Genomic DNA, 17,227 nt, shown 5'->3' on the forward strand with positions numbered 1-17,227 from the left:
CTACACACCAGACACTACACACCAGGGACCACACACCAGGCCCTATACACTGAAACGCCCGACACTAAAAACCAGACACTACACACAAGACACTACACACCAGACACCACACACCAGACACCAGGCACTACACACAAGGCACTACACACCAGACACTACACACCAGACACTACACACAAGGCACTACACACAAGGCACTACACACCAGGTACTACACACCAGACGCTACACACCAGGCGCTACACATCAGGGACTACACACCAGACACTACACATCAGGAACTACACACAAGGCACTACACACAAGGCACTACACACCAGACACTACACACCAGGGACTACACACCAGACAGTACACACCAGGCACTACACACCAGGCACTACACACAAGGCACTGCACACCAGGCACTACACACCAGGCACTACACACCAGGCGCTACACACCAGACACTACACACCAGGCACTACACACCAGGAACCACACACCAGGCACTATACACCAGACACTACACACCAGAGACTACACACCAGACACTACACACCAGGGACCACACACCAGGCCCAATACACTGAAACGCCCGACACTAAAAACCAGACACTACACACAAGACACTACACACCAGACACCACACACCAGACACCAGGCACTACACACAAGGCACTACACACCAGACACTACACACCGGGCTCTACACACCAGACACTACACACAAGGCACTACACACAAGGCACTACACACCAGGCACTACACACCAGACGCTACACACCAGGCGCTACACATCAGGGACTACACACCAGACACTACACATCAGGAACTACACACAAGGCACTACACACAAGGCACTACACACCAGACACTACACACCAGGGACTACACACCAGACAGTACACACCAGGCACTACACACCAGGCACTACACACAAGGCACTGCACACCAGGCACTACACACCAGGCACTACACACCAGACACTACACACCAGGCACTACACACCAGGCACTACACACCAGGAACTACACACAAGGCACTACACACCAGACACTACACACCAGGCACTACACACCAGACACTACACACCAGACACTACACACCAGGCACTACACACCAGACACTACACACCAGATACTACACACCAGGCACTACACACCAGATACTACACACCAGACACTACACACCAGATACTACACACCAGGCACTACACCCCAGGAGCTACACACCAGGCACTACACACCAGATACTACACACCAGATACTACACACCAGGCACTGCATACCAGGCACTACACACCAGGCACTACACTACAGAACATCGTCTCGCTACAACAGAACAACATGTCGCTTCAACAGAAGGACGTCACGCTACAACAGAACAACAATTCGCAACAAGAGGAGAACGTCTCGCTACAACAGAAGAGCGTCTCGCTTCAACAGAACAGCTATCAGGACACTACACCCCTTAACAATAAAGTAATAATGATGGATTGTGAACGTTGTTCCTTTCATCAGTCATAGACATCGATAATTACAGAGTACATAGACAAACACGGGCTTATTGATAGGCCGAACTCTTTGTTTACATGGCTGTTGAGAAAGGGATTCAGTGCAAATATCTCAGCTACAATCAAAGTCATGCACAAAAGACATACATTAGCTTTTGATGGTCGTCATATTTTATGTCATTCGGTTGATGTTTGATAGTAATGCTTTAGATTAATTGGATTGTGGTGGGCATGGTTGATATAGCTGTGGATATGCACTGGGTCTGAGAAGGCCTTTGGGACGATACTCGATGCTACGATCAAAATGTAGTGCATTACAAGGTCATTGTGACCTTACTGCAAGGGCGATGATGTATTGGCTTAGATACGAATTGGGCATTGAATTTCAGACGCGTTTTGTAATAATAGTATCCGCTTTTTTACCCGATCCTTCCCCAAAATTCTTGTCAATCCTATTAAATTCCGGAATTCTTCTTTGGTATCACGAAGTTGTATTCTGTCGCGCGATTTCTTGTATTTTGCGGCTGGTACGAACCTATTTTTAGAAACTGGAGACAAAATCGTGCCATAACAATTGTTTTTTGTATTTATCAAAGTTGAAGGTTCACTCTGTATTTCGATTATGTGAGGGATTATCGAATTATAAATTCAAAACTAAAAGTACATGTGGTCATCAATATTAGTTTTTTGCATGCGTTATAGTCATGACTCTCGTGACGAAAGCTATTATGGACTTTTGCAAAACCAAGAAAAACTGTTTAAGTTGTTTTAGGTAATAAGGGGATATCAAATCAACGGCCTTAATGGGTTTCCGAATGAATTCTCCTTGAACATCAAAACATGTGCATTATATTTCTTTTTCAATTTCCTGGAAAAACAACTTATATTCTATTTTGTTCTTGAAGATTTCTCGAAATGGACCCTGTTTCCGTGGAAAATATGCGCCTTAAAAGCGTGGAAGGAAGTTCCTTGAATCAAAGGAGATGTCTTGAGGGGTCAAATTACAACCACCATGGGATATATCAAATGAAATAGACGCCAGGTTTATCGGCGCTGGGCGAGACTGGGTGTTCTAAGGAGGTGTAAGGTTACTACGAACATGTTAAAGTGGGACAGCTATTGCCCCAAACGTCTCAACCTGCTCCTTGAGCTCACAGAGAAACTACTCTCTTTGGTCTGGTTTCTGGTTGTGGACCAAGTCCAGACATTGTAGTCGGCGAAACTGTGACGTTGTAATGTCTGTAACCGTACACTGCTAGACGGATCGTAAATTCTCAGTTAGCAGACTGTTTATGTCTGTTTAATTAGACCGCCTCCGTGGTCTAGTGGTAGAGCGTCCGCCCGGAGAGCGGAAGGTCCGGGGTTCAATACCCGACCGCGTCATACCAAAAGACGTTAATAGATGGTACTTGTTGTTACCCTGTCTGGCGCTCGGCATTAAGGGGCTAAAACAAGGACTGGTCGGCTCGAAGTCAGTATACTGTGTCTGAGTGGGGTATTCATGTTCGGCATAGTATCTCAGTGAACTAGCACTATAAATCGGCATCAGTCCGGACTAGTACAAGCAGCCACACAAACACACACACGTACATGCACGTTGCAAGCACGTCGTAAGTGCAATAATCTTGGACGCGACGTTAAACCCCATTTCACCTCACCTGTTTTAATTATTTGAATGTGACACGATGGGATGTTTCCAAATCGGCACTGGACAGTTCCTCGAATCAATAGTAATATTCGTTATTCTGACTGTACATGTTTTCTAGTAGAAGGGTACTCGTGTTACAAATGAGTGAGTTGGTTTTAACGCCGATTTAACAGTTTTCCAGTTACATCACAGCATGTCAGCTTACTGTGGGATGAAAGCCCGAAGGGATGCAGGTTTCAGACGTTTACTACTTTGGCGGAACCCTAGAGGACGGGTATCGTGCTGAGAAACCAAGAAACATAATCGGGGCGAACCGGGATTCGAACCCATGGTCAAAGGTTTCTGGAGTGCCTAGGGGACGCAACTCTGCACTGCGAATTGCGGCGCCTTAGTCGACTGGGCTACCCGTGGACTACTCATATCATGGACTTGCAGTCGCCCTCGACTTCTCTAACAGACTCGATTGGGCCGTTTATATATCCGTCATATAGCTGGAATATTGTTGAGCGCGGCGTTAAACAACAACAACAACAACAAAACTTTGTAGAGAACTTTCATTGGTATTAGGGATTCAGGGGTGAGCAACTTAGTTTGGTTGCGATAAGTGTTATGCATGCATAATGCACTTGAGTGTATGTACCGCTCCATCTTAACACTGAACGGCTCAAGGTGCGGCAAAATTTTGACTTGGCTGAGTCTGTTAGAAAATAATCGTTAATTATCGTTTGGGAGTTAACTCCAACAATATATTTGCACGTTCTCATAACAAAGCCACATAGAGCTTCAGAAAGCATGGTCAAACTAGACGACGGGCTGCAGTGGGTGAGTCGTGTTTTATGCCGCTCGTAGCAATACCTGGCGGAAGGGCACCAGAAGCGTCATGTAGTGTACCCATGTGGGGAATCGAACCATAGTCTTCGGCTTGACGAGAGAACGATAGATAGGCTACCCCTTACCATGTGTTTCAAATAAATCTTCCGGCCAAGGTAACATCAAATGTATATCTGGCTAAACAGATATAGTAAAATGAACACCGTTGACACCAAAAAACGTATTAATTACAAACACAAGTTTCGGCTATCAGAAATACATTTTGCAGATCTTCTCAGACGTTTGGCTCTGGTTCTAAGGAACTTTCTTCCAGATGCTGATAATGGTTTCACTCTAACCAGTTCCAAGCCGCACATAGACATCGAAATCCTATGCTTGAAACAAACCATATTTGGACATTTCATTTAACAAATTGGTCAGACTTACAAGACACTTCCCCAAGAGCTGTCTGAGTAGATAATGGACGTTGGCCCATCAAAAACTAAATCAACACGAGCCTTGTGAAATGACTGGCATCTCAATCGATGGAATATGGACATACAGTAATTATTGGCGGGGTCTGCGATGGTATATATAGACTGGTGATGCTATGCGTGATCGGGTGCCATTGCTCACACCAGAAAGGTAAGGTTTGTGAGACTCTCGCACGCGATAGTCAAAAGGCCAGAGGCGCTAATCTGGACATGTACAAATGGTTTGCATGTCATTTTGCGTGTGGGGAGTATTTCATTATTATGCAATGGTAGGTTTATTCCATTACGAATGGATTGGTATCGATCGACGATTTATCAAGTTGTTATCAAGATTGTAAACCCATGGGATTTCTGCAGCAGAATAGGCCCCGGACTGCCACTCTTGTTCGTTAGAGCCTATTAGAGAGAGGATCGAGTGGTTTGCAAGTAATATGACCTGGTTATGGGTCATCGTGCCCCGACACCATGACTGATATTATTCATCTCTCTCTCTCTCTCTCTCTCTCTCTCTCTGAAAAAGCGTGCGGTTTTCTGCTTCGAAGCGGGATATAAAGGATTTATTTTCCCGCAGACAAATCCATGTGCAGCTTGTTTACCTCGTGGCGGGGTATAAGGGATTTATTCTCCCTCTCAGAAATGTAGGAGGGGATACATAGTTTTTTATCAAGATCACGTGGACCAATCAGACCTCGTCATTCTGACATGGGGGTATAATAAAGAGATGTATCTGTGCTCTTTGTTGCAGGCGTGGGAGAGAACATCATCTTCCTGGACCTGAACGGCAAGGATCCCGTCGGAGAAGAGGTCTCCAAACAGTGGTACAAGGAGTGTGCTAAATATGACTACTCGAGTCCAAGATGGCGGAAAGGTGAGAACACTGTCTTAAACATATTCAAGGGAATAACTACAATTAAATCATATTCCATACCATGGTTGATCTGACAAATATTCTGTATGAAAGCATCATGTGAACCGGCTTATCAAAACTACTCGCCGTGGGATCTCAAGGAACAAGTGCAAACATCATTTGCATGTTCTATCGGGAAGGGGGGAGTGGCTTAGAACATTCGCCCGACACGCCTAAGGCCTGGGTTCGATTGCCCGCATTGGTGCATGTGTGAAGTCAATTTGCTACGCAGAGTTGCGTCCTTTGGACACACCAGGAACCTATGATCGTGGGTTCGAATCCTCGTTCGCCCTGATTATGTTTCTAGGTTTGTCAGCACCACACCCGTGCTCTCGGGTAAACGTACAAGGTTTCCCTTCGAGTTGCCTCCTACATTTAACCTTGATATAATAAAATGCTGTTCAAAGCTGCGTCAAAGCTAATTCAATAACTCACTGTATTGGGCAGTGAATAAGTGTGACATATGAGAATATAACTCACAAGTTTCTTAAGTTTCCTGGAATAGTGAGTAAGTGAGAACGGTTTTACGCCGCTTTTAGCAATATTCCAGCAATATCACGACGGCGGACAACAGAAATGGGCTTCACACATTGTACCCATATGAGGAATCGAACCCGGGTCTTTGGCGTGACGAGCGAACGCTTTAACCTCTAGGCTACCCCACCGCCCCGTTTCCTGGAATATAACATACAGTTTGAATGCTGTACAATGGAAAACAAGATAAGCAACAGAAATATGAGGGGACCCTAGTAATAAGACAATCAAAAAACTATTTCAATAAATTACACATTAATAGATGCGTAGCTGGTTAAGACAGATCAATTTTGTGCGCGAACCTTGGAAAGAACACTGCTAGGATAAAAAAACAAAAACGTTTTTCAGCTAAATAATGCTACAGGTTTGAGAGCAGATGTCGAAACATTTTGGTTAACTCCAACAATATATTTGCACGTTCTCATAACAAAGCCACATAGAGCTTCAGAAAGCATGGTCAAACTAGACGACGGGCTGCAGTGGGTGAGTCGTGTTTTATGCCGCTCGTAGCAACAACCAAATGACGGCGGAAGGACTCCAGAAGCGTCATGTAATGTACCCATGTAGGGAATCGAACCATAGTCTTCGGCTTGACGAGAGAACGATAGATAGGCTACCCCATACCATGTGTTTCACCTTGGAAAGTACACTACTAGGATAATAAAACAAACGTTTTTCAGCTAAATAATGCTACAGGTTTGAGAGCAGATGTCGAAAATGCAGTATAAATAAAAAAAGTATTATGAATGATTCCGTTCGTAACATACTGGTTGCACATCAAATTCGATATTCTACAGTAATTGGTAAAAATGGCATTTCAATATGTTTGCCGCGGTCATTATTTAAAACCGGATCGGAATTCTGTGAGTACGCTTTTTAGTGACACTACGGCTTGGGCCATTCATCAGTGTTTGAGCTGTCGGAAATGAAACAGTTTCCAGATGGACCAGCTAAATATGAATTATAACCAGAGACCAAATAATAAATTTGTGATGTATCATTGTATGAAATATAATATTTGTGTGGAAGAGTTCTTCCTTGGAGAGAAAATAATTGCATCTACTTTCCTCCACAGGTGCAATGAATTTCACCCAAATGATTTGGAGGTCCACTTCAGAAATTGGCGTAGGAATATCCAAGGTGAAAGGTCAAGATCGATATGTCGTGGTGACCCAGTACCGACCAGCGGGGAATAACAATATGCCAGGAGAATTTCGCAAAAATGTACTTCCGCCACAATGACAGCGATTAGGCTGGAGAAATAGCGGCAATTAATGGGGACGAAAGGCTGGTCTTTCAAGTGACAGAATCGCTGATGTGGACGTTTAACTGTGGCGTCCGTCTCTGACACGATGAAGACTTTTGTGGAATTCGAGTCAACCATTCTCATCACGCTGTTAAGATCCAAACGCTCTCCACTTCTGCCTTGTAGCTAGCCGACAGATTTACAAAGTGTTGTGAACAAAATGGCGGCACAAAAGCCTGTCTTACCGGTCGTGGTTGGTCACACCGGATATGGGCATCATGGGAGTGTGTTACCATAGCAACGGATAGCTAATACCGTAAAACGGGAAATTGGGACGGCAATTTTCTGCGAACCGATTTGTTATACATTAATGAATGGCTGTTCCTCTCAATCAGAGAGAAGGATATTGAGTGGGTCAGTGAAAGTATTTTGATGGCACTATCCTTGTCAAGGACGCCCAAGTGCCATTGGAATGCAAACTAGAATTACTAATTTCTTTGTTATTGTGAATAATCATATTTTAATTTATTTCTTAATTTCGCATCGTACACAGCTTAGTCATATGTATTTGTGCAATTGGTCATTTTGATTTTGACTTGGCTAGGGTTGATAAACATTGACAAAAAGGCAAACTGTGAATATTTTACTCCAGATCTTTTTATTCAAGTTAGACGGTAATCCGGAACAACTCTGGACTCTTTACTGAAGGACTGGTTTAAGGACATAAACTCGATGTCCCTATACCTGTTTTCGATTTTCGGTTTTGCAGGTGACCTTGACCTTGACCTTGAAGTAGTCCAGGTCGAATGGTTACCAGTAAGACGTCAGGGGGTGAGATTTGACAAGGTATTCACTGACAAGGTCACCGCGATACTGAATTCCTGTTTTGAGTCGTGTGTTCGCTTGTTAAGATTTGAAACTCAGGTCGACAAATAGGTTTCTTGAGAACGACCTGGTTTGGATTTATAGATAAGGACATAATGATTTTAGAACAGGAACACAAGTGTATAGGGACATACAGTCCGACCGGTTGGCAACAGACAGCATTCATGGGTATAACCCAGACAATTTTAAAGTGAAATATACTTGAATGAAAGGAATGAGTTAGAAATGGAATATAATCCGGGTTCGGCCCGATTATGTTTCTAGGTTTGTCAGCACCATACCCGCGCTCGTGGGTTTCACCGAAGTGGTAAACGTCTGAGACCTGCATCACTTCGAGCTTTCCTCCCACATTAAGCTGACACGCCGTGATATAACTGGAATACTGTTAAAATCGGCGTTAAACCCAACTTACTCACTCACTAACTAGAAATGGAATAACTCTTTTAAATGACATAGCGAGACATCGCGCGCAAGAGAGAGAGACTTGCATAATCTGCATCAAGTTTGTTCACCAGCACAAAATGTCTGCACTAATTCAACTGGAACGAGTTAAAAGCCGTCCATGTCGGTTTTGCGAATTATTTTTATCAAATTTAAGCAAATGTGAAATTGACCCTCATCTTGTTCATAACACATTATCATGAGTATTTCCTTGCTGATGAATATAAGAGAGAAATGTCGATTCATGACCATTTCAGTCATTTAACGTGTGCATGCACTTGAAGTAATAGTGCAACGTGCGTGCCGAAAATGCGCGTGTCAATTACACCTAACTGACACGACACCTGCGATTTAAGCTAACGCGTGCTTGCTGCACATGCAGCCACATGCGGGGCGAGACAACGGTCAATTTGACGTTTTGTGACAGGTGGGGTCTTATTTTAGACGTGAAAGGTATTTTAAACTTTTAATTGTATTTTTCACAACATATGCAATGCCTATGCTTTTTCGTCGTGGACCTTTAAGTATCTAAGTGTAACATGGCGTGTCTTACATTTGACTTACGGTTGTTTACTAAAATGTGAAGAATCTCGTTCAGCTGGACAATTTCTCCAAAAAACACTTCGCGTGCAAATTGTTGCGAAAGAGAATGGAACTATATTATATTTTATATATATTCGGATATATTCAGATGGTGTATAAAGACAATCGTCCGGATTAAAGAAGTTCTACTTTATTTGTTAAATAGGGCAAAAAGCTGTTAAGCGCAACCTAAGTCTATTGAAAGTATGTTTCGTACTAACTGTATCTTAAAAAAAGAATGCAGATCAGATTCCCAATTAATAAAAATCATATCTACTTGCACCCTCCATTATCCCGGATATTATATATTCATTCTATTACGTTACCTTGAGCAATTCGCTCACATAGCTTCGTTTTGACGCTAGGTTTTGTAATAAGAGATATTTAGATGTTGTCACTTCCTAAACGAAACCTTGGTGACTATCCCGGATCATCGAGGATGATCTGAGACCGGTGTGAATGAAACGTATCTTTGAAGGTTAGAGTTTTAATTTAGAACACTTACACCGATTCCGCTGGTTCTCATTTTCGCATAGGCAGTCGATTCACTGCCTCAAAACGACCATACACTTTGAAACTTCTCTTTATCATATTAGTCGAATGACAAGAACGATGTATATTTATTAAGTTTGAAATACGTTTGTATGTTCCATAATAGGTCACGACTGCGCATCTAATATGGACTGGGAAGAGTGTTAATAGAGTTACCTCCCTTCCTTGAGTTTCTCTAGTTTTGTCTGTGATCATGTGTTTACTATCCATTAAACATTCCTTATTTAACATGCCTTGTCTTCATCTAACGTAGACCCGTGAAGATCCGGGGGAGAATGGGTCTTCAGCAACCCATTCTTGCCGTAAACGGCGACTATGCCTGTTGTAAGACCAGCGGGTTCGGGTGGTCATGCTCGCTGACATGGTTGAAGAACGTCATCGTGTTCCAAATGCGTTGATTGATGCTCATGATGTCAATTACTGGATTGTCTGGTTCAGACACTATTATTTACAGACTGACGTCAAATAGCTGGAATAATGCTGAGTGCGGCGTTAAACAACAAACAAAACAAAACGAAAATCATCGAACGTATTCCCATGTTCAAGTCCAGCTTCCACCCTTGCCGAACTAGGCAGGAATTTCTGGGCTTGATCGTAGCGTCACCAGTGGCTCTTACCCATTCGCCACCCCTCGCCCCTTTCCGTAACCGTTACTCGTTATGGTCCTTCTCATTCGTGACCAACTCGTGTCATTCCGGGACAAGCCGAATCGGATTCCACCTCTGATATCACTTGCATTTGCTTCAAACCAATTGGCCGCGCCCAGTCAAGACCATCCTATCGATAATCAAAATCTATATTGTAATAAAACGGGTCATACTTCGCGAAGTGCATCAAATAACCTGATTAAAAACATGAAAAGATTCGTATACATGAAATACATATATGCATATACACACGCCGCTAGGGTCTGTGGGGTAGCCTAGTTGTTCAAGCGGTTCCTCGTCATGCCAACGAACCGGGTTCGGTGCCTAACATGGGTACAATGTGTGAATCCTATTTCTGGTGTCCCCTGACGTGATATTGTCGGAATATTGCTAAAAGCGGCTTAAAACCATACTCACTTACACGCCACTAAATCAAGTAACTCCAAATGTATTGAAATGCAAAGGCTATTGCGACCCAAAAAGATTCGGGGAAGGAACATGTATTTACTGACGTGGTTGAAATTAGAGAACAACGTCTGAAGGTAGGATAACAAGCAGCAGTCCATAGAGGGAGCTACACGGGGACCTGTATCTTCAGCAACGTTAACCCATGTTTGCCGTAAAAGGCGACTGTTCCGTAAAAGGTTCCATCCGCACATTAGTCGTGGCAGAAGAGAGGCCAGAGCTTCACGAAACGGCTGGTAGGGGGCAGTATTAATTAACACATGCCAACTATAAGTAGACACCGCAACATCAAATGTGAACAAACCACTGATATATGTTCTTGCCCCACCTAAAGGATGACCCGTGAAGATCCGGGTTAGAATAGCTCTTCAGCAGTGAGTGAGTTGGTTTTAACGCCGCTTTTAACATTATTCCGGTTATATCGCGGCGTGTCAGCTTAATGTGGGAGGAAAGCCCGAAGTGATGCAGGTCTCAGACGTTTACCGCTTCGGTGAAACCCACGAGCACGGGTATGGTGCTGACAAACCTAGAAACATAATTGGGGCGAACCAGGATTCGAACCCACAATCATAGGTGTCTGGCGTGCCCAAGGGACGCAACTCTGCACAGCGAATCGCGGCGCCTTAGACGACTGGGCCACCCGTGCCCCCAGCTCTTCAGCAAGTGTTTGCTGTAAAAGGTGACTGCTTGTTGTAAGAGGCGACTAACGGGATTGGGTAGTCAGGCTCGTTGACTTGGTTGATGCATGTCACCCTAATTGCGTAGATGGATGCTAGTGATCAATCACTGGATTGTCAGACACGATTATATACAGACTGCCGTCATATGGCTGGAACTTTGCTGAGTGCGGCGTCAAACAAACAAACACCACACCGGCAGTAGGGTGTGTATCCACCTTGTGTCTGACATCCTCCACTCCCACATCTAAGGAATGGTAAGATAGTTCCTGCGAGTTCCATGCTAGGTATGTTCGATTGATGACAGGACATTTTGCAGGCCAGGGTAACACAGTAACATTGTTCAGATACTGCTGCACAGCTCCAACATTATTGTGGCGTTATTGTGCTGCAATGTTATTCCAGGGCTTTTGCAAAAACGGTAAAATTGTCGTTTGCAAAATCTCATCCTGGTAAATTAAATTCCCATCAATCACAATCATTTGAACCTTCCTGGAGCGGTTATTCCATTCCTAATCATAACGCCACTCTATCCAGAGCGATCGCCTTCAAGAATCTCGACGCCTGTAAACACGTGTCCTGCTGTAATACAACTCGTCAGTTGAGATGATCCTTCCCCCCTGACGTGCTGTCTACCGTAGGTGTTGTCTGCATCACTGGGGATGGAGACGTTGACGTTCTGCCGTCAGGATTAGCCTTATGGCTGGACGCCTCGCACGGATGCCCTAGATGCGTAGACATCACCAGGACTGTTCCCGCAGATACGTCTCTGTTGCCCGGTATGGTACGGACTGTGATTTGCTGTCTGGAACCTGTGTTGAAGATGCGTAGTTCCAATCTATATGTTTGTTTGTTTGTTTTTGTTTGTTTGTTTGTTGTTTAACGCCACGCTCCGCAATATTCCTGCTATATGACGGGGGTCTGTAAATAATCACGTCTGGACGAGACAATCATGGACGTCCTGAGCATCGGTCTACGCAATTCGGAAACGATGCCATGCATCAACAAAGTCACCGAGCCTGACCATCCGAACCCGTTAGTCGCCTCTCACGACAAGCATAGTCGCCTGTTACGACAAGCATGGGTTGCTGGAGACCTATTCTAACCCGGATCTTTCACGGGTCGGATGAGAGAGTTGCTGTCTGGAACCTGTGTTGAAGATGCGTAGGTCTAATGCATATGTCTTGCCGATGAGTGGTTCCCGGGAGGCGGCCAATACGGGGAAGGCACCTGACGTGGTGGTGGTGGTTAATCACGTCGCCATAAATGGCATGTGGCGTTCCTCTCGTTGTTGAAATGACTTGCGACATCACGCTGCGAGGTACTGGATTCCAGAATTCCCATGGCTCGCCATCTGTCATTTTCACTTTGCCGTTGCATGGTGAAACCTCATCAAAACGATCAAATGTGGTGTTTTACAGAAATCTGCTTCCCCGAAGAGAGTAGGAGTGAAATATGCATTTTGCTAGCGATAACACACTGCACACACTGTTCAATACAGACTCTCGAACATCAGCCGGATTGTAACCACGTCATCAAAACTCGATGATGGTCCAATCTCATTAAAATCAGATTTTAGTTCTCGCTACTGCTGAACAAAGATCTGAGGATATCCCATTACGGGTCACGTCAGACCGACCTTGCGCGAACTTTGACCGAACAATGGAATGACCAATCAGAAGGCAGCTTTCTCGTGCTTAACGAATACGCTTCGAAACATATTTTGACAAACTCTCGATTACAAATTTGAGACCTGAACAAAAGAAAATTCTGGCATGGCTACTACATGGTCTAGATTGTATGGATTCAGTCGTTAAATCCGTAAATATCGTTCGGAATAACTCGTGTTAACGTTTTCGAGGTTGCATGATTAAAAATCACATTCCGACTGTCACTTTCATAATTTGGTAAGCGACGCTCTGATTGGTCGGATGAAAGGTCGTTCTGACGTGACACCTAATGGGATGTCTTCAGATCTTTGTTTAGCGGTTGCGAGAACTAAGATCTGATTTTCATGAGATTGATGATAGTCTCAAGGAAAATGGATATTTCTCTGACTGAATGATTGTTGGAGATTAACGAGCGCTTCCTGTAATTGCTAAATTCGCACAAATGAATGGTCATGCTTATATTCATTAAAAACAAGAACAGTAGAACGTCAGCTTAGTTTTGATAAAGCAACTTTGAAACAAATACTCCTTATTCTTTTTCACTAAGTAGAGGTTTTCCGGGATAGAATTGGTCCCCACCAGTCCCGGGAACGTTATACTTGTCGTTCAAGGTGACTATGACGGATCGGGTGGTTAGTCTCGATGACTTGGTTGATAGGTGCTCATAATATCAACCGCTGGTTTGCCTGGCCCAGTCAACTACATACAGGTCGTCGTGACATAACAAGAATATTGCTTCGTTTTACCACATTCTTTATTGTTACTAAAGCGTTCGTAAAATCTCTAACATGACGCAAAAATTGTTATGTGTGTTGTTTAACGCCGCACTCAGCAATATTCCAGCTTTGTGAAGGCAGTCTGTAAATAATTGAGACTGGATAGACAATTCGGTTATTAACATCATGAGCATCGATCTACGCAATCGGGATACGATGACATGCATCAACCCAGTCAGCAAGCCTTACCACCCGATCCCGTTAGTCGCCTCTTACGAGAAACATGGGCTCTTTAAAAGCGTTTTACAGCTTGAACATCGCTGGCTAAAGGTTCAATAACGTGAACTCACTCGATTCACTCACTATTTTAAGTTAATCGAAATATTCATGTGCCGGATACCCTCGTTAAATGGCCTACAATCCCTCGATGATCTTAACATTCACGTATCTGTCTCCCCGTGGTCATTCCTGGTTAGAAAAGGTCCCCAGCAACCTATGCTCGCCGTGTCAGGTGGCTTCATGGACCGGGTGGTCCGCACACCATCTCAATGTTCATGTACATCAACTCAAGAAATAACGTCAAACGGGAAGAAAATTTGGACGTCACCGTGAGACGTTTAATCTCACAAAGGAAAAACATTTAACATCTCCGTCCTGCGGTTCTATCCGTAGTAGGCGTGCAGAAGAGAGGTCATAGCTTCACGAAACGACCGGTAGGGGGCAGTATAAATTAACACATGATTACTGTTAGTAAACACCACAACACCAAATGTGAATAAACCACTGATGTATGTTCTTGTGCCACCTCAAGGTCGACCCGTGAAGATCCGGGTTAGAATAGCTCTTCAGCAACTCATGCTTGTCCCAAAAGGTGACTGCTTGTCGTAAGAGGCGACTTAAGGGGTCGGGTGGTCAGACTCGCTGACTTGTTTGATGCAAGTCATATAGCTGGACTATTGATGAGTGCGGCCTTAAGACACACAAGATCCACAGAAGACACCAGGAGGCAACAGTGCCGTCGGGGGATATCAATACAAGTCAGGGTTTGGACAAACTCTGTACCGAGAGACTCCGGTAGGCGACGATAAACTTTGGCGATGATACTCCAGTAACAAAACACGATAACTCCAAACGTACTCAACGAGAGCACACAAACAGAAGCGACGAACGGGATCAGGTGGTCAGGCTCGCTGACTTGGTTGATGCATGTCATCGTATCACAATTGCGTGGATCGATGCTCATGATCTCAATCACTGGATTGTCTGTTCCAGGCTCGATTATTTACAGACCGCCGTCATATAGCTGGAATATTGCTGCGTGCGGCGTTAAACAAAAAACAAACAAACAAATCTGGCCCAACATAAAAGTGTATGCAGAAGGACAAAGTCTTCATGGTCTCAGAATAAGCAAGAGGGCGCGTAAACACTAATATGAGAAATTATATGAAGTCACAAACAGCCATCGTGGGGATTGAATACTTCAAGTCCTCACGACGAGGAATACAACGACGCTGTTTGCCGACATCACCCGGATGCTGATCATGAAGTACAGCCAAACCAAAGTCGGAAGTACGTCCGTTCAGGTTTGGCATGTTTACATCCGGATCTGTCATGTCCTAGACAATATGTTCTTGACGGCTGAATATCTTCTTTATAAAACACAAATGTTAGGCAAATCCTGTATTAACTTTAAACACAATAGTCATACTTTAAAGAGGCATCCAGAGTCTTCAGAGCCACTGTTTGTCTTGAAAGAATTTCAGCGTTAACAGATGTGTCACCCAAAGGCCTCCACCTGTGTTCAGTAACCATCTTCCCGGGGCAAAGTTAACTGACTGTAAAAGTCTGGTTTCCACCCATGCCGAATTAGGCTGGAATTTCTGGGCTCGATGGTAACTCCCATTGGGTATGATATGAGTTATGACCCTCCTATTGACCAATCAGATTCCACCTCTCATATAACTTGCATTTGCTTCAGACAAAATGGTGGAGCCGAATCAAGACGATCTGATGAAATTCTATATTGTGATAAAACGGGTCTTACTTCGCGAAGTGAATCAAATCACATGAGTATCTTGACCGAAACATGAAAAGATTTGGATAATATCAATCTGTTGGTGCCAAGTTGACGGTACATATGCTTTGCAAATCCTCCAATCGGTCGAAATCTGTTTACGAACCAGATGTTGATTTTGTTACACGATGTTGTTTGGACTATGCATAGATGTTAGTGCAGCCCAAACTCGGGAATTCCAGCATAACTCCCTTGCCTCGGGAAGAAGGGGTGGGGAATATTATGTACAAATGGCTCCATGAATGCAGATGAAATGCTAAAAGGTCCAATTAAGAAGTACGAATTGCGGTCAAATGTGAACGAAGGGTTGGACGTCAGACCCGAGAATATTTTCAGACGTATTACGATTATACAAAGAGGTAAAGACGAAGAAAGGATAAGATATATAAGGGAATTACAGCCATATACAAAGATATAAGTGTATACTGTTCCTAATTCTTCTTTTTGTTGTTTGTCGTATTTGGTAACGTTGATAACCATGTCCGAATGTAAATGACAGAAAACCTCCAAGAGTGAGTATCTGCGTTTAAATCTAAATAGATTGTGAGGGTACCACAGATAAAACGTTGGACTCATGCTTGTTTCCTGTTATTAATGTGGCCGATGTAGTTTTTGTATATATTTGTTTTAATTTCATTTTAGGTTTTTACGTATATTTATCATATATAACTAGTTGTCCGTTTCAGTCAGCTATAACAAAGTGTATCTGACCTGTCTTACCTACTAACTGCCCCATGGCCAGAAGCTTCATTTGCTGATTGGCCAAGCTAACACCTATTGTTAAACTGCATGCTTTGATTACACTGCATACTCTCTCAGCACATAAACTGACAGAACTGCTCAGACCAGCAAAGTGTAAAGAGACAATATTAAATCAGGTGAGTTAAATGGTTATAATCTCTATCCCATGTTGTATTTAAATAATACAGTATGTTTAAAGTGTTATATGAAGTAAACTAAATGTATTTAATGTAACCTAAATGTTGATTATGTCTAAATATTTAAATCTGCTTAAGATAAGCTAAACACCCATACTTTATCAATGAAACGTGTGTATTACTTTGTTCAATTTATTTAATGTTAAATAGTGTTTTAGTCTATGTATTGTTTATTCAGATAATCTATGGTGTTGCCATACGTGTGGCAGTTGGATCCACACCCTTGTATCACTCACAGGGTATGCATTGTGTTATTTATATTTGTCTAAGACTTACAATGTAATCTAATTGTGATGACCACATTTAATGTAAGATCATGTCATTAATTTCTGTCTTAAAGTATTGTATATGTTGATGCAGAATGTGTAAGCGTTATGTGTATATATTATAGTCAAAAGAGAGTCAAGGCGTTATCTCCCTTGAATGTCGGTATTGTTGATCATGTA

At 43.3% G+C, this 17,227-nt stretch overlaps 1 protein-coding gene across 2 annotated transcripts in view; it reads left to right on the top strand.

Moving 5' to 3' along the window:
• The window catches only part of LOC139473034 (Golgi-associated plant pathogenesis-related protein 1-like), a 67,224-nt gene extending 58,005 nt beyond the window's left edge, over positions 1–9,219 (top strand). For both annotated transcript variants that reach the window (XM_071255549.1, XM_071255548.1), the window contains exons 3-4: positions 5,193–5,315; positions 6,964–9,219. In XM_071255549.1, the coding sequence (XP_071111650.1) occupies positions 5,193–5,315; positions 6,964–7,130 (290 nt within the window). In that variant the 3' untranslated portion in view covers positions 7,131–9,219. The remainder of the gene's footprint in view (positions 1–5,192; positions 5,316–6,963) is intronic.
• Positions 9,220–17,227: the final 8,008 nt, after the last annotated feature.

Source organism: Haliotis cracherodii, unplaced genomic scaffold, assembly GCF_022045235.1.
Source record: "Haliotis cracherodii isolate W230 unplaced genomic scaffold, xgHalCrac1.p SCAF_26, whole genome shotgun sequence".
NCBI lineage: Eukaryota > Metazoa > Mollusca > Gastropoda > Lepetellida > Haliotidae > Haliotis > Haliotis cracherodii.